Source organism: Condylura cristata, unplaced genomic scaffold, assembly GCF_000260355.1.
Source record: "Condylura cristata isolate star-nosed mole 26May11 unplaced genomic scaffold, ConCri1.0 scaffold00017, whole genome shotgun sequence".
Lineage (NCBI taxonomy): Eukaryota > Metazoa > Chordata > Mammalia > Eulipotyphla > Talpidae > Condylura > Condylura cristata.
The window spans coordinates 3,544,187-3,568,718 of record NW_004567118.1 but is presented as its reverse complement, the minus strand read 5'-3'; the positions used below and the strand labels follow the sequence as shown (position 1 = coordinate 3,568,718).

The window sequence follows — 24,532 nt, the reverse complement described above, 5'->3', positions numbered from 1 at the left end:
GGGCAGTAAAAGAACTTTCTAGTACTGCTTTGTCTTACAATATTGATTGTGTAATAATTGTTTTTATTAATCAGCCAGTTGTAATATTATTTTTTGCTTTCTAGAGGAATTTCCTGTCTTGGGCAGTGCTTGCTCATCTGAGCCAGGCAGCACCTTATGAGGCTAAGTCAATCTGGCTGTAAGCTGATGGTTGCTTAGAATATTTTAATATTACAAAAAAGGGAGGTCACAACATAAGTTAGCAAGGAAATTCTGATTTTTTCAGAGCACTTCCATCTCTATCTGGAATATGTCAGTCAATAGAGATTGCATAGCTTGTGTCAGCACACACATCCATCTGTACCTTCAAAGTGGTGAAAGTCACCCCGGGACCAGAGCCCAACCCTCCCCCAGGCCCTTTCTCCCAATCCCAGAGGCCAAACCAGGTGCCACGATGAGCTCAAGAGCAGCTTCCCCCGCTTCCTCCCACTGCCATCCTGACAATGACCGGGCAGAGGCAGAAATTGTGCAATTCAGATAATGAGCTTTATTGATTGCCAATAAGGGGCAAGGGTGAGGCAGGGCTCAAGTATGAAGTGCTTGGGGGCAGGAGCGGGGATCCCCACAGAGACCTGTGCACATACAGGGGTCTCCTGGCCTGAGCAGTCCTGGGCAGCCTTAGTTCTTGGTGCGGAGGACTTGCTCGTGGCTGGAAACCACCTTGCCGTCGTGCACGTCCACGACCTTGGTGCGGATCTGGCGACTGGAAGAGGTCACTAGGAAAGAGAGGCAGAGGATGTTACCAGCAGTGGACAGTGGGTGGAGAAACCAGGGGTGGGGAGACCAAGGACTCGAGGGGGTTTGTATGAAATGTCTCCTGTTGCCCTATTGACCACTTCACTTATGGCTCTTGCCCCATTATTGATAACATCAACGCTTGTCAGGATAGGGTGCCCTGAGGTCAGAGGCAGAGGTGATAGTCTCAGACGGGAATCTCCTGAGAACTCAGACTCAATGGGTTCAGTTCATATCGCCCCAAATGGACTGGCCTTGGAGGGAAGAGCCATGTGGGGCCCTGTCCATGGTGCTGACCACCAGAACCATAGAGTCTGCTACAGACACTGGACATAGAAATTTAAGGTACAGGCTACTAGCTCTTAGACTCAAGGAGGGTTTAGGGAGGAGTTCCTTCTACCCAAGGTGGTTTATAAAGGACATGGTTGAAAAGACCTTAGCTCAATCCCTCAAGAAACCCCTCCCCAACCCTAGGTTTGCTGAAAGATGGAGAGTCCTGAAGCCAGACTGAGGAAGAAAGTCTTACCATCTCTGGAAGACTGAGAACCAGAGGAGAACTGGGCCGAGGAGAGGCTGTAAAGAAGAAAGAGAAAGATCATTAGGGGAATCATGATCGAGGATGGGGGAGGGGTCGGGAGGGAGAGCAGGGCACTCACTGGGCGTCCTCGCCCTCCAGCAGGCGGCGGTAGGTGGCGATCTCCTGCTCCAGCCTGGTCTTCACGTCCAGCAGGATCTGGTACTCCTGGTTCTGCTGCTCCATCTCGCAGCGCAGCTGGCCCAGCTGCTCCTCCACGCTGCCGATCATGTCCTGGATCTGGGACAGCTGCATGCAGTAGCGGCCTTTGGTCTCCTCCAGGCTGTTCTCCAGGGACGCTTTCTGCGAGGGAAGGAGAGAGGATAAGGCATCAGTAAGGCGGTCGGTCCTTCCCTCCCTCCTAGCCCTGCCCCCCCCACCCCAGGCGGGGCCGGGGCCCACCATGCTGAGCTGGGACTGCAGCTCGATCTCCAGGTTCTGCACGGAGCGCCGGAGCTCGGAGATCTCGCTCTTGCCGCTCTGCACCAGCTCGCTGTTGGTGGCCACCTCGCGGTTCAGCTCCTCGGTCTGCAGAAGACAAGACGTTGTTCACACTGAAGCCTTCTGCGAGGCAGATCTCCAGGGTCCCTTCCACCCCCGCGACGCCCACCTTGCTGAAGAACCAGTCCTCCGCGTCCTTGCGGTTCTTCTCCGCCATCTTCTCGTACTGGTCGCGCATCTCGTTGAGGACGCGGCTCAGGTCCACGCCGGGCGCGGCGTCCATCTCCACGTTGACGTCCCCGCCCACCTGGCCTCTCAGGGAGTTCATCTCCTGCACAACCAAAGAACAATCCACAGTCAGGAGCCTCATTCTGGCACCTAACTGGGCTCCCTCGCCCTCCACCATCTCCACTCCATCTCCGCCTCCCACTTCACGTCCAGGTAGCTTTCTCATGAGCCCTCACCTCCTCGTGGTTCTTCCGCAGGTAGGCCAGCTCCTCCTTCAGGCTCTCGATCTGCATCTCCAGGTCAGCCCTGGCCAGGGTCAGCTCGTCCAGCACCCGGCGCAGGCCATTGGTGTCAGCCTCCACGCTCATGCGCAGGTTCAGCTCCGTCTCGTACCTAAAATGACCCAAGAGAAAAGGAATGAGACACCCATCCCTGCCACACTGAAAGCTTTGTTCTCTTCCCCCTGAAGCTTCTTCCCAGAGCTGGCATCCTGTGAGTAGCTGGGGAGCCAGTCTTGAAAAGGACACAGGTGGACACATTGCCCATTGATTGCTCAGGTCTGAGCAGTCCTGGGAGGGGAGGAGGCGGTCAGGGAGTGTGGCAGTTAGTCCGTCTTATTCATACTGAGGATGTGGGGACGGGAGAGGTTTTAGCTTCAGCCAACTACAAGGAAGACCAGTAGGACGACCTCCTGCCTTCTGGGCAGGCTGGGAAGTGGGGAGCGCCTCTCCCCGAAGCAGTGCTTCCCAAACCTGGCTGTGGGTCAGAATCACCCAGGCAGCTTGTTAAAAATAGTTGAATCCAAACTGCAAGGGTGGGTCCCAAGACTTGCCTTTTTACAAGCGCCCTAAGGGCTTTTCACACAGCCATCCTGCCACTCGCCAGCTCAGCTCTGCTTAGGGAGCACTGTTCCAAAAGTGCCCCACCCTGGGGAGATGGGACATCTTGCAAACTCACTTGGTGCGGAAGTCATCAGCGGCCAGGCGGGCGTTGTCGATCTGCAGGAGGACGTTAGCGTTGTCCACGGTGGCCGTGAGGATCTGCGGGAGAGGACACAGGCCGTTTGTCAAGTGGCACAACCAACCAGAACCCACCCCAGCCTGCACTAGGCCTTGGCTTTCATGGCCTTGCCTGTCCCCACCCTCCCCTTCAGCCTCCACCAAAAACCTAAGAGCTAAACCCCAGGCTTTGGGGTTTGACCCACAACTGTGGGTCAGGTTTTGACCCACCACTTTGCTGCCCTCCGAACAGCAGAGGGGATATAAAACCTTTTCTTTCTGGCCCTGGTTCTGCAAAACCTGAGACACATCTCAGGGCCCCTAGTTCTCTGCCCACAGATGAAGGAGGCAGCCTGAGGCTCTCTGATCCCCTCCCTGCCTGAATTCCCTCTGGCATAAGCGGGGCAGGCCAGTGCTCTGAGGGTACTCCTTCGCTTGACTGGGCAGGGGACCTCAGGCAGGGCTTTCCTAGAAGATGAGTCCCAGCTGGCATAGGGGATTAGAAAAGAGGATGCAGAATAAAAAGATCAGTTAAACCCTGAATTGGCTGGAGTCCCGCCCTCAGCATCTAATTTCCCTAATCCACACCAGACTTCAGAGCCTGACACCAGGGAAGCAGGAAGTGTCCCTGGGGGTGTGGAAGCCAAGGACTGGGGGAGCTGGACTCAGGTGACACAGTCACCAGGCTCCTTTCCCTGCTGGGGACCTCAGGTGGGCCCGACTGAGGGCCCCTAGGGGTTTTCCATGCCTGCCTGTCTGCAGGGAGGGAACCAGCGGTGCCAGTGCTCAGAGGCGGCAGCGGCCACAGCCCAGACTAATGAGCTAATGAGCGGTTTGGGTGTCTGGCCCGGTCCCGTTACGGCCTCCCTCCTCCCCGGTGCTGGAGGACAGGTAGCTGGCTCCTGGATGGCAGGGGCGCAGCTGGGCACAGGGCTCCCTGCTCTGCTGCTAATTTGCTGTGTAACCCTGGGCAGGCCCCTGAACCTCTCAGACCTACTTCTGTCTCTGTAAAGTGGGAGAGCAGGAATCCTTGGTCTCCCCTGTTCCGACGGTCTGGAGCCCAGAAGGCTATGAGCGAGGTAGGGACGGGAGGCCACTTCCTTCTCCCTAACTAGTGGAGGGTTAGGGGCTTCGAAGGATCTGGGCTGGGGGCCGTTACTGTCTAGGGCTCTAAAGTAGCCCAAAGTACCTCCTGCTCCCAGAACGGGGAGGCTGGAGTGGCACCTCCTACTGCCCGGTCACTCACCTTGTTCCTCAGGTCCTCGATGGTCTTAAAGTAGGGACTGTAGTCCTTGGTCTCAGTGGGCCGCTGCTTCTGGTACCAGTCGCGGATCTTCACCTCCAGGTCGGTGTTGGCCTCCTCCAGGGCGCGCACCTTGTCCAGGTAGGAGGCCAGGCGGTCGTTGAGGTTCTGCATGGTCACCTTCTCACTGCCCACCAGGAGCCCCTCGCCACCACCGAGGCCACCGCCTAAGCCACCGCCGAAGCCACCGCCGAAGCCACCGCCGAAGCCACCGCCGAAGCCACCGCCGAAGCCACTACCCAGGGCCCCACCGAAGCTGCTGCTGCTGCTGAAGCCTCCGCCATAGCCGCCCCCCATGCCGCAGGCTCCCCCAGAGGAGTAGCGGGAGGAGGAGACAGACAGGCCTCCGTAGGCGCTGGGCGCCCGGCAGGCCCCTCCGGCCAGCACGGAGGACATGCGGCTGGAGCCGCCGCCCAGGCCGCAGGAGCCCTTCATGGAGCTGGAGGAGGTGAACTGGCGACTGCAGGAGGTCATGGTGCCGGGAGGCTGTGGGCGAGCGAGCGAGCGAGTTGGCAGAGAGGAGAAAGTGCTCAGGTAAGTTGGAAAAGGATGCAGGTGCTTTATACGCCTGAGTAGGGGGCGGGCCTGGCATTTTCCACCCCCTTGGCTTTCATCACCAGGGCCAGCGCCAACTCCCAGTGATCCCTCCTCTCCGCCTCATCACGTCTGTCATATTTTACTGGAAACTCATTGTTTGGGGTGTTTTTGGTTTCTTGTCCCGCCAGGCGTGATTCATTTGAGAGGAGTGGGCCTGCAGGCTACGCTTTCCCCTCAGCCCGGGTACCGTGTCCGGGCGCAGCCAGGTGGCAGGGGCGGCTCTGAACCACCAACCTGGTGACCCTTTAGCTCCCCGCTAACGGGGAAGGGGTCTCCGACGTCGACTGAGGAACCCACCGCTCAGGTGGCGGCTGGACGAGCAGCACAGGATGCACCCACAGCATCGCCGTCCGCTCAGGGAGACAAGAGGGACTCACGCCCCTCCCAGGTCTCCCTGCCGGGCCAGGCAACCTGGCACGTCCGTGAAAGATGCCAGCCAGCCAGGTGGTTGCGCTACACTCTGAAAACCCCACTGAAGGACAATCCAGGTGACTTTCTCAACCTGAGCATGGATCTGGGAGTCTCCACCACCTGGGGTGGGCCTGGCCTGGGCTGCTCAGTCTGGCCAGGGCAGGAAGCACCAGGCGCCCCTGAGTGTGAGGTCAGACGAGTCCCCGCGCCACCTTTCTCCCGTGAGACCCAGGCCCAGCCTCAGTGTGCTCATCTGTGAAGTGGGGATGATGCCACCACCCCGCTTGCTGTAGCCTCAGCTCTGGGGACGCAGCGTGACTGTGCGTGTGGAGGGGGGCCGTGAGGCGGGTGTGGAGGGAGGCCTGGGGGCCCGGCCACCACCCAGCCTGGGTCCGGCATGGGCGGGGCTGGCTCCTGGACGAGGCCGCCTGGCAGGGCCTCTGCTTCCAGGCCCTGGAGCAGCCCAGGGAAGACCCTCTTCTCTGAGCCACCATAAAGCTGGCTCAAGGAGTGTTGGGGGTTCTTGCTGGCTTTCTTGGTGGAGGGGTTCAGGCACCTGGGAGTGGGCTGACCCCTGAGGTCCCTGGGGCCGGGGGCCCTCCCAGGTGTCCGTTGGTTCTGCCTTCCAGGTTGACACTCAGGACCTCAGCTACCCCTGTCTCGCCAGCAGCACCCCCTTCGTCACCACCGCACCCTCCCACCAGCCCCTCAACTCCATGGACCCCTGCAGGCATGTTGAGAGGAATGTGGTCGTGTCTGGGGCTGCCTGACACGTCCCATCTCCCCGGACAGGCCCCGACAGCCCCTGCTGGAGGCCTGCTCTTCCTAGAATGATCTGCTCCCAGAAAGGAAGCAGAGCCTCCCCTGCCCCCCCACCGCCTCCTCCCAGCTGCCACCACAGCAGAAATCAGGAAGCTGCTCCACACACACACGCGCGCGTGTACACACACGCAGCACACAGGGGCTCGGGAGCCCAGAGACAGTGCTGAGGCAGGCGCTTGAGGTTGTCGGCCCCACGCGCCGCCCTCCAGGACTGGCAAGGATGTGAGTAAGCAGGGCCCGCCCCGCCGCACCCACCCCTGACAGACGCTCCTAATCTCCTTCCAGGGGCCGTCCCCCCCACCCCTGCCCAGCCCTACAATTTCCCTGCAGCGGCTGGAGGGATTTTGGCTGCAGAACAGATGTTTTTTTTGAAGGCATGTTGCTGTCGGCTATGGTTGGGGGGAGGGTGTGCTCACCCAAGAAAAATGCAGCGTCCAGAGGGATCTGGAGAGCAGGAGCCCAACACTGGCTTCCTCTGCCCCCCACCATCCTGTCTCCCTCCACAGACAGAATCCTGGAGCTTGGGACACAGGAAAAGCGCTCCTTCTCCGTCAGCTGACTCAGGGGGAAGGAAAAGAGACCCCTCCTCACCTGCTGCAGAGGAAACCCAAAAGATACAGGCGGTGGGAACTGATGGCCGAGAAACCTACACACAGTCTGGGAAGTGCCCTCCGCCAGTCCCGCCCACAGCCCTGAGCCCAGTCCGACCTCCGGGGCTGGTACCGGCATTAGACCCCAGGGCCAGTCCCCTGCCTCTGCAGACCGGAGCTGAAAGCCAAGGGCCCCTGGGCCCATGCCGTCCCCAGGAGAGGCAGCCCTCTGGGGTAGCAGGGGTGAATGGGAGGGGCTGCCTGCCGGAGTCCCGGGCAGGGCTCCTGTGGACACCACTGCCTGACCCTTGCTCCCGCTGCCCCAGGAAGGAGCATAAAGGAGGAGCGGGGTGGTGCCTCTCTGTGGTTAGCAAGTCTCCCTGCCAGCCCTCAGCGGGGGACCAGTGCCAACCCAAACAGTGCCACCCCCACCCCCACAGAGCCTGCTTTGTGTGCTGAGGACCTGGGCGGAGGCCAGAGACGGAGATGCTGAGGAGGGACCGGGGGCTGCCCCCCTGGCGAGGGCGGCATGGCTCCCTCCAATGGAAGAGGCTGCCCAGTCCCAAGGAGACCCCCAGAGGGGAGGGGAGAGAGGGGGCACCACAAATTCCCTGGGGATACAAGCAGACGGCAGACGAGCGCGGTCCGTGGGTCCGCCTCTGTGGCCCCGGTAACGGTGGCCACAAACTTGGTTTGGAGCAACAGAGTCGCTGTCTGAGGCCAGAAGCCTGAAATGGGGAAGCCAGCAGGGCCACGCTCCCTCTGAAGGGCTAGGGGAGACGCGCCCCTCCCGGCCTGGGTACCTGCGCCCCGCCTCCTCTTCCAGCCTCAGCCGGCTCCTCCCCAGGGGCTGTGGTCACGTCTCTGGGACCTCTGCCTGGGTCCTCACGTGGCCTCAGCTCTGGTGTCTGTGTCCCTTTCTCTCATAGGGACACGCATGCCCTTTGCACACACCCTAATCCAGTCAATTCTCACCTCGACTGTTAGATCTGCCAAGACCCTGTTTCCAAATAAGGGCACTTTCTCAAATGCCAGGTGGACGTGAACTGGGGGCAGGCGGGCGCTGCGCAACCCGCCAGGCTGTGTAAGAGGCCGGGAACGGTCCGCACTGCAGAGGCGGCGGTGAAGACTTGGAGAGATGGTTACGATAAGGAGTGGGCAGGGCCAGCGTGGAGGCTCTGGAGCAGATGTTAGCTCGGCACACACGTTCGGGAGACGCGGAATCTCCGGCTCCGGTCCGCACTTCCACGCTCTGATTTCTCTGGCTCCTTCACAAGAAGACAACGGCTGGGGGTGGCGAGGGAAAATTTTTTTTTGCACATTTTACTTTGAGATAATTTTAGATTTTCAGCGAAAGTTTCAAAATGGCACCGCGTTCATGTGCTCCCCGAACCCGTTTCCCCAAGATGAGCCTGTTCGATAAACATCATGCTCTGATCAAAGCCCTTCAACTAACACTGATCCGATACGATTGATTAACTAGAACTTTATTGAAGTTTCACACTTTGGTGAGCCCTTTCACAGCCTCACCTCTGGCCTGTACCCCAGTTCTTGTATGCACAAATAAAAAAATCTTTTTAAAAAAATACTGTAAAACTTTTTATATAAAAAAAGACACTCAACCAGTTTCTCCACGAATGTGCCATCTGGGACCCCATGTGCCACCCGCTGCCACATCACCTGTGTCTCCCATGTGATCTGACAGTCTCTCTTTCTTCACCTTTCATGATGTGACCTTTTGACCAGTACCGGTCAGTTTTTTTATAGAGGATCCCTCAGTCTGGGTTTTCTGACATTGTCTCATCATCACAGGGAGTTCTACCTTTGGCAAGAAGCCACAAAGCGACTCTGGGTCGTTTCTCCTGTCTCAGGCACGCGGACCCGTGTCACTGTGTGGTGGCTGATGGTGGCCTTGTCCACGGCCAAGGCGGTGTTTGCTGGGTTCCTCCACTGTTGTGTTACTGCCTTTTCTGTTGAGATTAATAAATACCTTGAGGAAGGTACTTCCAGACGAGGCAATTATAGTGTGTTTCCTTAAGCTCTTACCCACTAATTTTTGCATCCATCAGAGGAGGGGAAGGGCTCTCAGTGACCCTGCTGGGTCAATCTAGACTCCTCCAGGGCTCAGGACCTTTGAGAGAGGCTGGCGGGAGAGGCAGGTGAGGCCCATGAAAGAATTCCTTCTTCCTCTCTTGTCCAGCCCTGAAGCCGGGGCGGGGGCTTCCTCAAACCCTCTCTGTGCTCTAAGATACTCCCTTGAAATGATGGGGCCAGAACCAGCCTGGCAGGAGCAAACACAAAAGACAGCAGGAGCCTGCAGCATGACCTCAGGCCCTGGGTCCCCTTTCCCCCAGAAAATGTTGCCACCCTCCAGTTTCTCAGGTCAGCCTGCCTGTCTGGGCCAAGAGTCTTGGGCTTTGGCAACAGGGGCTAAGCCAAGCGTTGCAGTGTCCATGGCCTGTGGGGGCCGGCCAGCGCTGAAGCCGGCAGAGCAGAGATTGACCAGCCCACACCATGGACGCGGGCTCAGAGGTTGCAGATCCCACAGCAAGGGAGCTGCTCGGCCAGACCCAAGCCAGCTCTGCCAGCCGCCAGCCCTGCTCCTGAGTAGCAGGTGTCCCCGTGTTAGACGGCACCCCAGAGTCAGAGGGGAATGGGTGGTCACCTTGACCGGCCTCTTGACGGCACAGGTAGAGACGCTGAGCCCAGAGAAGAGAGGGCCCTGTCCACAGTGCCACAGCAGAGCCTACTTTGTCTATCAACAAACATGCCCCAGGAATCTGAGCTAAGAGGGTGAGATGTGGGGTGGGAAGAGCTGAGTCTGCACCCCAGCATCACCTTCGAGTTGTTAAAAACATGAATGGTAGGCCCTCCCGATGGCGCAGCGGGTTACAGTGCAGCACTGAGAAGCTGAAGCCGCTTCAGCACGAGTTCGATCCCCGCCCCAGAGCTGACCCACATGGCGCGGCAGACCTCTCCTGACCTGCCCACTGCTCCCCTCAGGTGTGTGCTTCATCAGTCAGTCTATTCTGCTCCCCACTCTGTCTCTGGTGAATCCTCTCACCACCCCTGTGCCCCTGTACCCCAGTTCTGTATGCAGAAATAAATAAATCTTTAGAAAAAAAAAAACATGAATGGCTAGGTGGCCAGGGGCCAGCAACCGATGGCTCACACCCATCTACCAGCTCAGAGAAAGTGAGTCCCCCGATTACCCATAATGTCACTGAAACTGAGCTCAGCTCAGCAGCAGGGACCACCACCCATCTCCCAGCCTCTGCTAGGAATTCCACCTTATTTTTTTTTAACATTTATTTATTATTTATTCTGCATATATTATATATATATTATATTATTTATTTCTGCATACAAGAACTGGGGTACAGGCCAGAGGTGTGGGGGGTTAGAGGATTCACCAAAGACAGAGTGGGGAGCAGAACAGGCAGATCAACTGGAATACACTGCTGAGGGGAGCAGTGTAGGTGAAACAGGAGAGGTCTGCCACGCCAGGTGGGTCAGCTCCCTGGCCAGGGGTAGAACTCATGCTGAAGTGGCTTTGGCTAGCTTCGTAGTGCTGTGCTTTAACCTGTTGCGCCACCAGGGAGGGCCCAGGAATTCCACTTTGTGCTCTCTTCCTACCCAAATTCCTCACATTGGTTATGGCTAAGCCTCCTTTCAACACACAGATACAAGAACTTGTTTCTGTAGACGGCAGCGTGAAGTGGATACTCCATGAAGGGAAGACTAAGGAGAGCCAAGAGGAGAAAGAGAAGCTGCCCTTGGAATAGGGGGAGCGGATGGGTGGGCGGGTAGGCGGTGAGCGGACAGATGGACGGGAGGACTGAATGGGCGATGGGGACCAATGGAAGGTGGGTGGACACACGGGTGAAGAGTGGGTGAAGCCAGAGGAAGGGCAGACACCCACCCGCCCCATCCCCTTGCTGAACTGCAAGGGGAGCAGGGGCGGAGGACGTGGGTCAGCAGAGGAAGGATCCGGGGCCCAGGATAGCACCTGAGCAGGTATCGGACTCCAGTCAGCGGAAGCAGCCAGCAGTAAAGCGGGCTGGAGCCCAGGGCCCGAGGCTGGGCCCGCTGGCGACAGCGAGAGCAGCAGCCGGGTGATAAAAGCCACGCTGAGGAGCTCAGACTTTATCCTGGAGCTACTGAAGGGCGCTGAGGAGGGAGGGACACTGCCAGGTGTATTTTACAAGGGCCGGCCCGTGAGTATGTGGAACACACTTTGGGAGTGGGGCAGGAGAGGGCGCGTGTCGGGCAGGTGCCCTGCCATTTCCAGGTAAACCACGGCATTGGCCCAGCCCTCCAGGAAGTCCCACCCATCACCTGGGCTCACCTGCCTTTCCCCTTCTCCACCCTCCCCCTGGCTCTATGATCTGTGCCCCCATTCTCGATGACCACCGTGCCTCGGGGGTACACACTGCTCTCCCACAGCAGACCCTCGGCCTGCTGACCTGCTGAAGCCCCTCTGGTCTGCTGAGGGAGGCACAGCCTTGCCTGGAGGATGCCCAGCCTGATGGGGGAGGGGTCCAGTGGGCATAGAGCTCAGTTGCTCCCTGGGCTGAGGGGAGGCTGGCGCAGAGGAGCCCCAGGTGGGGTGGGTGACACACAGAAGGCTTCTGGGAAAGGGTGTGCTTGACTCAGCTTTGAGGAAGAGCACCGGCTGGGTGGACCAGGTCAGGGCATTCCCAGCAGGGGTGTGGCTGTGGGAACTCCAGCTGCACCTGTGAGGAGAGGCGGCGGTGGGAGGCGGGGTGGCTGTGTCAGGAGTCCCGCCGGCTGGACAGAGGGAAAGGCAAGGCAGGAGAGGGTCCCTGGGGGGTTTCCCTGGTGAGGGGGCAGGTTCAGGTCACACAGCCCATCCTCCTCCGCAGCCCCGGCTGAGCCACCACGTGGGACAAGGGAAGCACAGGTCCCCCAAGTGCAGCTGATGCAGGTTCCAGTCTGGGACCCCCACTGGCAGCCGTGAGACCTTGGACAGTCACTGCAGCCCTCCAATCTCTTTCTGATCGATCAGTGACAAAATGTGGGTTCCCGCCTGGCAGCATCACTGAGAGGAACAAACGATCCGTGGCAAGTGGCCAGTCTGGCGCTGGGCACAGCATACACGTGTGGTTTGGAAGTGCCCTGCAATGAGCCCCAGAGTTGGAGCAAGGGCAGGGTGAGTTCCTGGGGAGAGCAGGCAACAAAACTCAGAAACAGAAGAACAAAGAGGGGTGCAGGACCGAGCTGGGCCCTGGACAGCAGAAAGCAGCAACCGGGGACAGCCACGGAGGCCGCAGTGGTGGGCTGGAGGTGTGAGTGGCCAGGACAGAGTCAGGACAGGAGCCCTGACAAGGAGGAGGCAGCAGGACGGCTTGGGGTGAGGGGAGAAGGCAGCTGAGCTCCCCTGGCCTGGGGGTGGGCAGCGGAAAAGAGAGCCACATGCCCCAATGGAGTCTTGAGGCCCAGGGGAGGAAGTGACCTCCCAGTCACTCAGCGTCACCAGGGCCTGTGCCTCTCAGCCCAGCCCAGTCACAGGGAGTGGGGACCATGTCTGCATGTTCACCCCCCAATTCTATGTCACTCACCTCCAAGAGGGGACTTGGACAGCTAATGACAAAAGGCACATGTAACCCAGGGGGACTGCAACTGAGATGGGAAAATGCACAAAAATATGAAAAAATAAACTATTATAAAATTCTTTCTAAAAAGGCACATGTATAATCAAAGTCCAATACCCAGCAAAGGGGGAAGAGAAACAAAGAAATTAGGTAACATTAAAAAGATGTGGTACAGGCCCTCCCTGGTGGCGCAGCGGGTTAAAGCGCAGCACTGAGAATCTGAAGCCACTTCCGTATGAGTTCGATTCCCGCCTGCTGCCTGCCCCGGAAGAGATCCACATGGCGTGCCAGACCTCTCCTGGCCCGCCCGCTGCTCCCCTCAGCAGTGTACTTCGTAGATCTGCCTGTTCTGCTCCCCACTCTGTCTCTGGTGAAGCCTCTCACCGCCCCTGAGCCTCTGGCCTGTACCCCAGTTCTGTATGAATAAATAAATAAATCTTAAAAAAAAAAAAAAAAAGATGTGGTACATATAACCAGTGGAATATTACTCAGCGATCAAAGAGATAAACTCAGGCCTTTTGTAGCAACATGGATGGAGCCGAAAAGGACCATGCATAGTGAAATAAGCCAGAAAGAAAAAGAACAATACTGGATGGTTTCACTCATAACAGGAGCGTAAAGGATCAGGAGAAAAAGAGAAAGAGAGAAACAAATGTAGTAGAGTAAAAATGAAAACAATGAAGAACTATAAACCAGAGACATTTTGTGGGGGTGGGAGGGGGAATGGGGCATAACTGGGGTGGGAGGAGTGCACTGGACTGTGGTGATGGCACACAGATGAATTGGTGGGAAGCCCATGGGGATTACAAATGAGAAAATGCACGAAATGAAGAATGATGTAAAAAAACAAAACTCTGAAAATTAAAAAAAAAATTAGGTAACAGGTACACAGACAAGCACAGTGTGACTGCAAATCAGCACACACACACACACACACACACACACACTGTGGGCCTCCGTCTGGCTCTCACCCGGCTCCATGTGCTCAGCTACACACAGTAGAGCCACAGCTGAGGCAGCCCTGGGCTCACCCTCAGCCTCTGCTCTAACTTGAAGGGAAGGTGAGCTGTACAGTGAAAAGCCCCGGAAGCTTCTGTGTGGCCTGGGTGACCAGCGTCCTGCGGGAGCTGCCAGCAGGCAGACGCACCTCCCAAGGTCAAAAACAAAGGGTCTGGTATCAGGAGGAAGGGGGACACAGATTTGGCCCCAACCTTGATGAGCTAAGCAAGATGCTCTCTACTATACATGCAAGTTTATTCATATAAAGGATTATAGAAGCACAGACTTATAAATGGTAAGAAATACTCTTCATTTTGCATTCATATCATCATATCATCAATTGATTCTCATAAGATGTTTTCACTGATTCTCGCCAAGCTCTTGGGTCTAGTCTCTTGCCAAATTCTTACAATCTGTGGATATGACGGGCAAGCAGGTATAGTCGTGACACGGATGCAGGCTGAAACTGTGTTTCTCTGGGAACCTGGTCAAGCCCAGCAAGGCCAGGGTTCTGATCATCTGGAAAAGCTACCTGGAGGTGGTTGGGGGCCCACTTGACACCCCACCTTGCAGCCATGCACCCTTGGGCAAAGCCTTCGGCCCCCTGAGCGTCAGTCTGCTCACTTGTGAAGTGGGACAGCTGGCTCAGAGCTGGCGGGGCTTTGGCAGGAAGCCAACGTGGGGAGGAGGGGCTGGCAGGGTGGCCTCGAGGCAGGGTACAGCTGGCGTCCCCGCCTGCCAGGAGCTGAGGCCGGAGTTCCCTCAGGCTCCTCTGCACACACACAGCAGGAAAGTCCAGACGGGACAGAAGAGAGACCGAGCAGTCCTGCTGCGCCAGAGTCCAGCTCTAAGAAGTCAAAGGCAGCAGCTATAAGAGGAGCTGAGTTTCCTGAGCTCCCTGCGCCTGCCAAGAGCGCCCAAACCCAGCGTGGTCTCTTATGGAGGCTGCAGAGAAAGGCAATCCGAAAACATACTGACCAATGGGGAAAATCAGATTTTTTATGCACCAAATGGAACTGTTTGATGTATACGGATCCTATAACTGTAGAAAAGAAAGAGACCCTTGGACTCCAGCCAGGTGTCCACAGGAAAACCAGCCAAATGAACACCCCGAACCCCCCCAATTCGCTACCATCCTTGTTGGAACGCCCCTTCACCTGCTGGAAGCCCTCCCAGGCCCCTGGACTGTTGGGGGCAGGGGCGGGGTGCATGTGGAGACATGGCACAGCTCAGCAGAGGAAGGTCGCCTGCACCCCGCACTCTCGCCTCCACAGCTCAGGAAGATGCTGGCTTTCTCTCCAGGGCAGGTCAGTAATGCCTGCCTGAGGGGCTGCCGGGGCCCAGGTACCCATGCAAAGCAACAAAAGGCTCGTTTGATCCAGGGAAACCTGTCCTCAAGGAACCCTCTGAGGAGGTTCCATGGAGACCAGAAAGAGCAAAGGCTTCTCCCAACTCCACAGATTGTAGTTGTGTCCCTTCCATACCCCGTCTATTTGTGTTGGGGACAAGCAAAACAAAAGGTTTTATTCCTGTTAGAGCATAAACAACAGCCCTCAGCAATGGGAAGGCAAACAGAACTCACTTATCTCAGACTCCAAGAGGGAGACTGCTTTTTATAGCTCTCAGGAACAATGGGCCCAAAGACAGTGAAAACTTACAAGCTTACCACTAATTCCTTTACATCAGCAGGTGCACTTTATAAGCTATCATTAATTCTCACTCTGGCCATTGTTTCAGCACTTAGGCAATTATCTAAAACAGTCTTTCACAAACTTTGACACTAACTCAAGCATAAGGAATCTAAGGGTGTGTTCAAAATAGACACATCACAGAAACACCGGAGAACTCCAACCTTCTCATCCCAACTGCCAGGATCTTGGGGAGAGGGAAAGGCCACAGGAGAGCAGGTGCGGTCAGACCTGGGGCTTGGTCTTAGCTTGAGCCACCCCGGGGGCAGGGCATGTCCAGATGGAGAAGCCAGGGCCCTTACTGAAGGCCAGCACGTTTCTGCTTTGATAAGTGTTCATTCGGGAAGGGCTTTGTTTTCTTTTTAAGACCGATTTATTTCTGCACACAAGAACTGGGGTACAGGCCAGAGGTGTGGGGGTGAGAGGATTCACCAAAGAGATAGTGGGGAGCAGAACAGATGAATCCACTGAAACACACTGAGGGGAGCAGCAGGGAGACAGGAGAGGTCTGCTGCGCCATGTGGGTCGGCTCCCTGGCTGGGGATTGAACTCGAGCTGCAGAGGCTGCAGACAGCTCCCGAGTGCTGCACTTTAACCCCTTGTGACACCAGGGAGGGCCCAGGTCTTGTTTTCACAGAACCCGGCGAGGAACAGGAATGCGGCTCCCACCTTCAGGGAATTTTACAAACTGGCTGGGAGACCAAGGAATTGGGTTATTTTTTTCTTAATTAGTTGGGAGCTCCATTTTCCCATCATTCAAAGGGATGCCTCTCACAGGGTTTCCCAAGGGTCCACTCCTGAGTGGCCAGCTCCCTGGAGACACCCCAGGGCAGCTCTGTTCCATCACGTCCCATGCCCAGGTAGAGGGCGTTCTCCAGCTGCCTCTGACAGCTTCCAGAGAAACTCAGGGATACACACCCCATCCAGCATGGGACAGTTTAAAAGCCCAGGCCCAGGCTGCTCTGTTTCTGTGAAACATCAGTTTTAACAATAGCGGTTCAATCAATGTACAAGAGGTTTTTTAAAATAATACTCAAAATTAGTGAGCACGTTTTGAAATAGATTCTCCCACTCCCTGGTGGCGAAAACCGTAACTGGTACATCTTCTTTTTAAAGCAATTTGACAATACAAATCAAGAGCCTTAAACTATTATTTCATTATCTAGTAATTATACATCTGGGAGTCTAGCCTGAGGAAATAGGTAAAATATATATAATATATATATATATAAGGCTTTCTGCAGAAAGCCTTTTCAGTGTTTGCTTTAAATGGCAACCAGAAAAGAAAGAACAAGACAGCAGAAACAGCGTTGAAAATGTGTAGCATTTTTAATAACACAAGGAAGTGTTACAGGGCACCCCAGTGTGAACTGGGCCTCATGTCTGGGGGGCCTCACCGGGAGCGCTTAAAATTCAGTTGTTCTGCAGACACATGCAAAAGGGTTAATCATGGGATCATGGGTTTATTTACAAAGGGTGAAAAGAAAAGGAAACAGCCCAGGGAAAGAGAGAGGGATACAAGGTAACTGGAATATCTTACCGGTTGGCTGACTTGGAGCTCTAGCCACAAACTAACTGAAAACCCCCGACACACAGTCCGAGAGCCCTTGCCCCAGCGAGAGAGCGCCGTAGAAAATGGCGCCTATTTATCCCCCAGTGTCCCAGAATGCCTGCTTAGCTCCGCCCTTGGGTCCTCGCAGTTCTCTCCCTGGTACTGCTGGGAGTTGTAGTTTCCAGTCACTGGAGTAGGGGGCAGAGTGCAGAAAGCTGAAGTAGGGGGTGCAGTCCACAAGACTCTGCAGAGTTCCTCTAGGACATCCTTCCCCTTAACAGAAGTATTTGCCTTATGTTACCAAAAACTAATTAGGTGAGACAGTAGAGATATTTTGGGTGAGTATAGTTGCGCTTAGTATATAAGATATACATATGTATACCTAAAACTTGTAGTATGTGTTTCATATCTATATGAAAGATCTCATCAAAATGTTATTAGTGATTACCTTTTGGTAGTGGAATTTGGGGCCCCGTCTGAATCATAAGCTCACCCTATGACCCCAGTGGCAGGATTGTTGACCAAAAGCAGGGAGACGTGTTTGCTGAACAACCAGGGATGCTTATGCATTAAGGTGGTGACTCAGACTCAGCAGGCTTGAAAGGTGGAAAATATTTTGCCATGTAGAGCAGCACTTTGTGTTAAACCTGTGGTTTGTCTTCACTTCTAAACACCCCAAGACTTACTATAAATAGAAAAAATCCATATTAGACAAAGAAAACATGAGAGGAAATTATTGTAACCAAACCTGGGATTCTGAAAAACAAAAGAAAAAAAAAGGCAAGAAAAGAAATCTCAGTGCTTTCCTGGGGAGAAGCCAAGAAGTAAGAAGATTCATATATCAGAATGCCAGGAAGTCTCTGGAATGGGAGACCAGGTGCCTCTGAAAGTGGGTGCCATCTAAAGAGAGATGGGTCAAAATTCTGTCTAAAAAGCAGGTCCAGGGCCCTCCCTGGTGACGCAATGGGTTAGGACGCAGCACTGTAAGCTCGCTGCAGCCGCTTTAGTTTGAACCCCCACCCTGGAGCTGACCCACATGGTGCAGCAGACCTCTCCTGACCCGCCCGCTGCTCCCCTCAGCAGTGTACTTCAATATATCCACCTGTTCTGCTCCCCACTCTGTCTCTGGTGAATCTTCTCATACCCGAACCTCTGGCCTACACCCCAGTCCCTGTGTGGAAAATAAACTAATCTTTTTTTTTTTAATTAAAAATAAAATAAAGGGCCCTCCCTGGTGGCGCAGCGGGTTAAAGCGCAGCACTGGGAGGCTAAAGCCGCTTCTGCATGAGTTCAATCCCGCCTGCCCCGGAGGTGACCACATGGTGTGGCAGACCTCTCCTGACCCGCCCGCTGCTCCCCTCAGCAGTGTGCTTCATCTATCTGCCTATTCTGCTCCCCACTCTGTCTCTGGTGAAGCCTCTCACCACACCTGCACCTCTGGCCTGTACCCCAGCTCTGTTTGCATAAATAAGTGGATATTAAAAGGGAAAAACCAATTCTGTTGTAGGGAAAGTGGAGAACTTCGAGATCTTAAGAAACATATATTTATTAAAAATAATAATAATTAAATTAAATTAAATTAAATTAAAAGTACGTCCCTAAACTCCTCTCTCCCCCACTGAACCAAATGTCGGTCATTCCTCCTTTATCTTGGGAGAAACTGAAGTTTACTCTGGAGAATTTACCCAGAAGGGGTTTAAACCCAGAGACACCAAGCACAGCAAAGTGTGGAGGAATAAACTGAAACAGGTCAGATTAACTAACATGACACCCCCCAACCTCTTTCTTTCACATGCTTTCCTGAAAGCTAGTAGGCTTTTACATGCCAGATTGGACGTCAGCTGCATCCTTCCTGGGAAATCAATTACCCAAGGGAAAATGTTCCAGACACTGGCATCTCTACCAGAGAGAAAGACAAAAACTAAAAGCTCCGGGGAAAGAGGTGAGAACAGAATAGCACAAAAATGAGAGGTGGGTGACACTGCAGCTTGTCTAGTATGGTTGCTTTTGGGGTGCAGGGCAGGGAATGATGGGAAGGCCCCACATAGAGTGAAGCCGAGGGCTGAGCACTGGAGGGAAAAGGGAGCATTCAGGGGTTAACAGGACAGCCGCACCCTTGCCCTTGATCTTGACTGAATTCTTGTTAGAAAGGTCAGTAGACAGAAATGGAGTGGGTGAGATGGACGACGAGGACACAGTTCTAGGGAGAGAGAAAGCAGACCCGCTGGGGCGCAGCGGGCTGAAGAGAAGGGCATGGTGACAGATGTCCTGGGTCTCTCAGCACTCCATGCCCTGCATGAGGGGAAGGAGGAAGAGGCAGGCATTGAGAGGGCTGGTAAGAAGGGCCAGGTTGGAAGAAGAGTCCAGTTCTAACCATGGACACCAACCTCTTCCTACCGTCCACTAACACAAAAATCCTGTGGACGGTATCAGGTGTCAGGGAAGAGAGTGAAGACCTCAAGCTTCGGTGTCTTTGGGTTAGAATACCCAGAAAGGTAGTGCAGCATAAGAGAAAGACACAGATGTGGTAGCCAGGCAGCCTGGTGACCCCAACCGCCACAACTGGTTCCCTATTTATCCCCCAAAGTCCCAGAAGGCCTGCTTAGCTCCACCCTTGGGTCCCCGCAGTTCTCTCCCTGGAACTGCTGGGAGTTGTAGTTTCCCATAATGGTGTAGGAGGTGGAGTCCACTAAACTCTGCAGAGTTCCTCTAGGACATCCTTCCCCGTAACAGCTTTATGAGAGCCGGTGGCCTCCTATCTGAAAGGACCCTGCCACCGGGCCTCACAGAGGTGACAGGAGGGTCTAAGGAAAGAACCCTCACAAAACGCTTCACATCGGCCCCCTCCCCCCCCTCCTCCCGTGCACACCTGCTCCCAGAAGAGCCTACAGCGTGCTCTCTGCTCCCTCCAGCTGTGGGCCCCAGAGGGTGCCCAGGAGACACCTTCAACTCCTCCCCTCCCCCAGTCAGATTCAAGAATGGAGACCACAGAGGTTTGCATCAACCAGAAAGTCAGCTTTATTAGCCCACCACCAGCAGAGGGGCAGGGAGACAGCTGGGAACTGCGCCGGGGGAGCAGAGGCCTGGCCCGGCCTTCAGGAGGTGAGGCCGGCAGGTGGACAGCAGGCTCCGGGGTGGAGGGCCGCTCAGTGCCTGGAGTTCTGGCTCTGGCTGAAGCTGGACGAGCCCTGCTCCTTGAGGATGGGCCTGGTCTGGCGGCCAGTGGTGGAGGAGGAGGAAGATGAGAAGCCTGTGGGCAATGGGAGAGGGAGTGAGAAGGCTGCGGGCCCCCACACCAGGAGCGGCCGAGGGCTCTGCGCAGGGGCCCAACCCTGCCCCTCACGGAGACAAGCGAGGCCCTCGGAGCCTTACCTTCCCGGGAAGAGTAGGACTGGCCAGACATGTGCTGGGAGGAGGAGAGGCTGCAGGGAGACAGACAGAGCGTTAGGTGTGCTCGAGGGGCCGGCACTGAAGGGACTGGGGCAGGCGGCGGACAGCACTCACTGGGCGTCCTCGCCCTCCAGCAGGCGGCGGTAGGTGGCGATCTCCTGCTCCAGCCTGGTCTTCACGTCCAGCAGGATCTGGTACTCCTGACTCTGCTGCTCCATCTCGCAGCGCAGCTGGCCCAGCTGCTCCTCCACGCTGCCGATCAGCCCCTGGATCTGGGACAGCTGCATGCAGTAGCGGCCTTTGGTCTCCTCCAGGCTGCCCTCCAGGGACGCTTTCTGCGAGGGAAGAAAGACAGAGTCAACGAAAGGGTAAGGGGAGCTCACTCCTGCCTCCTGGGGTCTGCACATGTTGCCTGGGAGAGGCCCAGGGTCAGGCCCCTGCTGGGCTGCTGGTGCAGCTGCTTGGCGGCTGTGCTGAAGAGGTGTGGCCAGTGCTGGTGACTCGGGGCAGGGCTGGGCCGGTCCCGCTTACCATGCTGATCTGGGACTGCAGCTCGATCTCCAGGCCCTGGAGCACCCTCCGGAGCTCCGTCACCTCGCTGCGGCTGCTCTGCACCAGCTGGCTGTTGGAGGCCACCTCTTTGTTCAGCTCCTCTGTCTGATATGGGGAAGGAGAGCGGAAAGTGAGGCTCCACTCCTGGGCTTCCCGGCTGGGAAGCGTGCAGGAGGCCAGAGGCCCGAGCCCACCTTGCTCAGGAACCAGGCCTCGGCGTCCCTGCGGTTCTTCTCCGCCATCTGCTCGTACTGGTCGCGCATCTCGTTGAGGATGCGGCTCAGGTCCACGCCGGGCGCGGCGTCCATCTCCACGCTGACGTCCCCGCCAGTCTGACCCCGCAGGGCAAACATCTCCTGGGAAAGGAGGGTCAGAGATGGTCAGCTCAGCTCACCTCTCTCCTGCCCCCCCTCCCCGGGTGTCTCTGCAGCCCCTCTGGGCCAGTCTCCCCAGCAGCACCAAGGGCCACCTCACCTCCTCGTGGTTCTTCTTCATGTAGGCCAGCTCCTCCTTCAGGCTCTCGATCTGCATCTCCAGGTCGGTCCTGGCCAGGGTCAGCTCGTCCAGCACCCGGCGCAGGCCGTTGATGTCGGCCTCCACGCTCTGGCGCAGGTTCAGCTCGTGTTCATACCTGGAGGGGAGAGGTCAGGACATCAGGCTCACCCATGAGGCTTCCATGGCTGAAGACCACTGGTTCTCTGTGCGACAAACTCCCCGTCCCCCTGCCCTCTGCCCACCACATGGCTACCCACTTGGTCCTGAAGTCATCGGCCGCCAGCCTGGCGTTGTCGATCTGCAGAATGGGCTGAGCATTTTCAATGGTGGCTGCAATGATCTGCAGGGGTGGAAAGCCAGGAGGCCCGGTGAGCCAAGCCGCCCTTGCTCGAGGGCAAAGAGCAGAGAGGGGAGAAAACAGGCTCTCCAAACTTGGGGACCAGCTGGCTGGCAGGGCAGGCTCTACTCCCCGGCTGGTATGGAGTCCCCCAGCTGAGAATACACAGGGGATTCACCCTGCCTGTCTCCCACCTCCCCAGCCTGGGTCCAAGACTGAGAGAAGTTAGGGGAGTTGTTTAAGGCCTGCTTGCAGGAAATGAGAGATTCAGGCTTTCTGTCCAGCTCAGATGCCTACATGGTAAAAGGGACCTTTGTCCTCAATTCTCTGGGTGCCCTTGGCCACTTCCACAAGGTAGGCCTCAGTCTCCCTGCTTAAGGACCACACGCCACGGCCTTTCTCCGCTCTGCCCACCAGAGCTGCCCGCCAGCACTCACCTTGCTCCTCAGGTCCTCGATGGTCCTGAAGTAGGGACTGTAGTCCTTGGTCTCGCTGGGCCGCTGCCTCTGGTACCAGTCGCGGATCTTCACCTCCAGGTCGGTGTTGGCCTCCTCGAGGGCGCGCACCTTGTCCAGGTAGGAGGCCAGGCGGTCGTTGAGGTTCTGCATGGTCACCTTCTCGTTGCCGGAGAGGACCCCCTCGCCACCACCGAAGCCACCACCGAAGCCACCGCCGAAGCCACCGCCGAAGCCACCGCCGAAGCCACCGCCGAAGCCACCGCCGAAGCCACCGCCGAAGCCACCGCCGAAGCCACCGCCGAAGCCACTACCCAGGGCCCCACCGAAGCTGCTGCTGCTGCTGAAGCCTCCGCCATAGCCGCCCCCCATGCCGCAGGCTCCCCCGGAGGAGTAGCGGGAGGAGGAGACAGACAGGCCTCCGTAGGCGCTGGGCGCCCGGCAGGCCCCTCCGGCCAGCACGGAGGACATGCGGCTGGAGCCGCCGCCCAGGCCGCAGGAGCCCTTCATGGAGCTGGAGGAGGTGAACTGGCGGCTGCAGGAGGTCATGGTGCCGGGAGGCTGTGGGCGAGCGAGCGAGCGAGTTGGCAGAGAGAGGACAGGTGCTCTGCGAGGCTGGGAAGATGCTGGTGCTGCCTCAAAACGCAGGAACATTTATACTCACCCGGGGAAGGCGGGGCGCTCCCAACTGCTGACTCGGGTTCCCCCAGTTTCGTCACCCGGTCCCGTCCAACTCCCTGCTCCGGATTATTCAGGCTGGGGTCCACTCACACTTTGTCGTGTGCTGGCTTGGAGTTCCGCCCAGCTCTGGGGGTGTGGGGCCGAGAGAAAACCCAAACGGAGTGGATCGTGACTCAGGATGGGCGGCAGGTTTGTCCCTGTTCCTGGAGCCGCAGGGGCCAGCGGGGACTTGACACAGGCGGCTTTGTGGCGGCAGCGTCCCCGGGCAGTGAGTCAGCAGTGGAAGGACTCCCTGCCCCCCGGTGAGCCTTGCTGGAAAGAGCCTGGTGACGGCAGCGGGGGCTGCTGGGACTGGGGGCCCAGTGCTGGCTCCAGGCCCCCTCTGCTTGGCTGGCTGTGTGACCGGAGACCCCTCCCTGCCCCTCTCTGGCCCCGTTTCCCCTCCAGTGAAGTGACATGGCTTCACCAGGCGGTCCCAGAGTCCCTTCTAGTTAAAGAAAGCCCTGGCTCTTTCCCCTGTCAGGTCCAGTGCCAGCTTTAGGGGCTGCCTTCACGCCCCCGGGACCTAGAGAGGGGCATGTGTGGACATGAACCAGCCAGCACTGTGGCGTCAGGCAAGTGACGACTTGAACGCCCATTGCCCCGACCCCCAGGCTCGGTTTGCTCATCTGTACACAGGGAGGGCACACCACCAGCCACAGGGGCATGCTGACCCTCCCTGGGGGCCGGCCTTGCCCTCAGCCTCCCCTTCCCGTCTCCACGCACCCACCTCTGAGCTTTGCGCCTCCTCCCCACACCCCTGCCCTCTCCTCTCCACCCTACATTGCCTACAACCCACCTCTGGAGCAGACCACGCCCAGGTGCGCGTCTCCAACCTCAGCACCCACTGTGAACTCTGTGCGAGGGAGCCCCCTTCCTGCCAGGATTCCCCTGTGGGGCCCCCCCAAGGGTTTTTGAGATCCCACAAAGAAAACAGTCTTAAAGGGGTTCAGTTCCCAGCGGTGTCCTTGAGAGCCCAGATTGTAGCTGGGCACACCAGCCCCATCCACTCTCCAGAGGAGGGAGGGTGACTCTCGGGCCACCTGCTCACTCGGGGTCGTATGAAGCACTTACCCACGCTGCGCGGTCTGCGTGGGGTGGTTCCTGCCGCCGCTCACAGACGAGGGGGCCAGAGGCCCAAGGGGGCTTCTCGGGACCCCAGTCAACAGGGAGCTGAGGTTGAACCTGGCCATTAGCTGACCCCGCCCAAGGCCTTTGCACCAACCTGACGTGTCTCAAACATACATTGTGGTCTGTTGTTTTTTTTAATTTATTGATGCATACAAGAAATGGGGTGTAGGCCAGAGATGCGGGGTGGGTAAAGGATTCACCAGAAACAGTGGGGAGCAGAACAGGCGGAGCTACTGAAATATACTGCTGAGGGGAGCAGCCCGTGAGACAGGAGCGGTCTGTTGCACCCTGTGGGTCAGGCCCTGGCCGGGGATTGAACCCGTGCTGCAGTGGCTGAGGACAGCTTCATAGTGCCGTGCTTTAACCTCTGCGCCACCAGGGAGGCCCACATTGTGGTCTTGAACTAACCCTGGGGAGTGGGGATTCGGAGGGGAGTCCAGAGAAAAGGAGCTAATCAGCCCTGTCACTGGGCTTTAAACCGAGTTATCAGGATTAGAGCCCAGAGCTCAACCCGCTGTCCCGTGAGGCCTTGCGGGCAGAGATGCGCCATCCACCTCCCCATGGGGTCTGGGACAAGCTCTCCACATGGTGATATGACCTTGGCCCTGAGGTCTGGAGAGAGGATGGGGTGTAGATGGGGCCAAAGACTGAGGCCGCCTCGAGGGGGCCCACAGAGCCCCCTCTGACGTGCAGGTGACAGGAGCCAAGAGAGGACTCGCTTCAGCCTGGGACTGCTGGCTGATACCAGCTGGAACCTCGGGGCGGGAACACCCCATCTCCAGGGCCAGGCCCAGAGGAGAGAAGCTGAGGCTCCCTTCCCCGACCCAAAATGTGCAGAGGAGCCCCTGGAATCTTGGACA

General features: G+C 57.0%; 2 protein-coding genes across 4 annotated transcripts; both read right to left on the bottom strand.

The window, feature by feature from the left end:
• Window positions 1-506: 506 nt before the first annotated feature.
• On the bottom strand, window positions 507-22,000 carry LOC101637387 (keratin, type I cytoskeletal 14). 2 transcript variants are annotated; one of them, XM_012726283.1, is made up of 9 exons: window positions 21,981-22,000; window positions 4,262-4,438; window positions 2,975-3,057; window positions 2,254-2,410; window positions 1,959-2,120; window positions 1,751-1,876; window positions 1,431-1,651; window positions 1,301-1,347; window positions 507-755 (listed from the first exon to the last, which is right to left on the bottom strand). In XM_012726283.1, the coding sequence occupies exons 2-9, from the start codon at window positions 4,430-4,432 to the stop codon at window positions 658-660; spliced, it is 1,065 nt and encodes a 354-aa protein (XP_012581737.1). In that variant the 5' UTR covers window positions 4,433-4,438; window positions 21,981-22,000; the 3' UTR covers window positions 507-657. The 2 variants fall into 2 exon arrangements, with proteins under 2 accessions (XP_012581737.1, XP_004684249.1); XM_004684192.2 differs by lacking the exon at window positions 21,981-22,000 and having other exon boundaries at window positions 4,262-4,792.
• KRT16 (keratin 16, type I) lies at window positions 19,587-22,760 on the bottom strand. Of its 2 annotated transcripts, XM_012726282.1 has the most exons (9): window positions 22,486-22,760; window positions 21,804-21,980; window positions 21,287-21,369; window positions 21,009-21,165; window positions 20,729-20,890; window positions 20,514-20,639; window positions 20,097-20,317; window positions 19,965-20,014; window positions 19,587-19,842 (listed from the first exon to the last, which is right to left on the bottom strand). In XM_012726282.1, exons 2-9 carry the CDS (start codon window positions 21,972-21,974, stop codon window positions 19,739-19,741), a joined length of 1,074 nt encoding a protein of 357 aa, XP_012581736.1. In that variant the 5' UTR covers window positions 21,975-21,980; window positions 22,486-22,760; the 3' UTR covers window positions 19,587-19,738. The 2 variants fall into 2 exon arrangements, with proteins under 2 accessions (XP_012581736.1, XP_004684246.2); XM_004684189.2 differs by lacking the exon at window positions 22,486-22,760 and having other exon boundaries at window positions 21,804-22,452.
• Window positions 22,761-24,532: the final 1,772 nt, after the last annotated feature.

Excerpts from the sequence above, each read along its gene's own strand:
- LOC101637387 (XM_004684192.2), bottom strand. The coding sequence starts at position 4,792 with ATGACCTCCTGCAGTCGCCAGTTCACCTCCTCCAGCTCCATGAAGGGC. Across the intron at positions 3,058-4,261 it reads TCGAGGACCTGAGGAACAAG|ATCCTCACGGCCACCGTGGA; the intron begins GTGAGTGACCGG and ends CCTCTCCCGCAG. Across the intron at positions 1,348-1,430 it reads CTGGAGGGCGAGGACGCCCA|CCTCTCCTCGGCCCAGTTCT; the intron begins GTGAGTGCCCTG and ends TCTTCTTTACAG.
- KRT16 (XM_004684189.2), bottom strand. The coding sequence starts at position 22,370 with ATGACCTCCTGCAGCCGCCAGTTCACCTCCTCCAGCTCCATGAAGGGC. Across the intron at positions 21,370-21,803 it reads TCGAGGACCTGAGGAGCAAG|ATCATTGCAGCCACCATTGA; the intron begins GTGAGTGCTGGC and ends CCACCCCTGCAG. Across the intron at positions 19,843-19,964 it reads GTCCTACTCTTCCCGGGAAG|GCTTCTCATCTTCCTCCTCC; the intron begins GTAAGGCTCCGA and ends CATTGCCCACAG.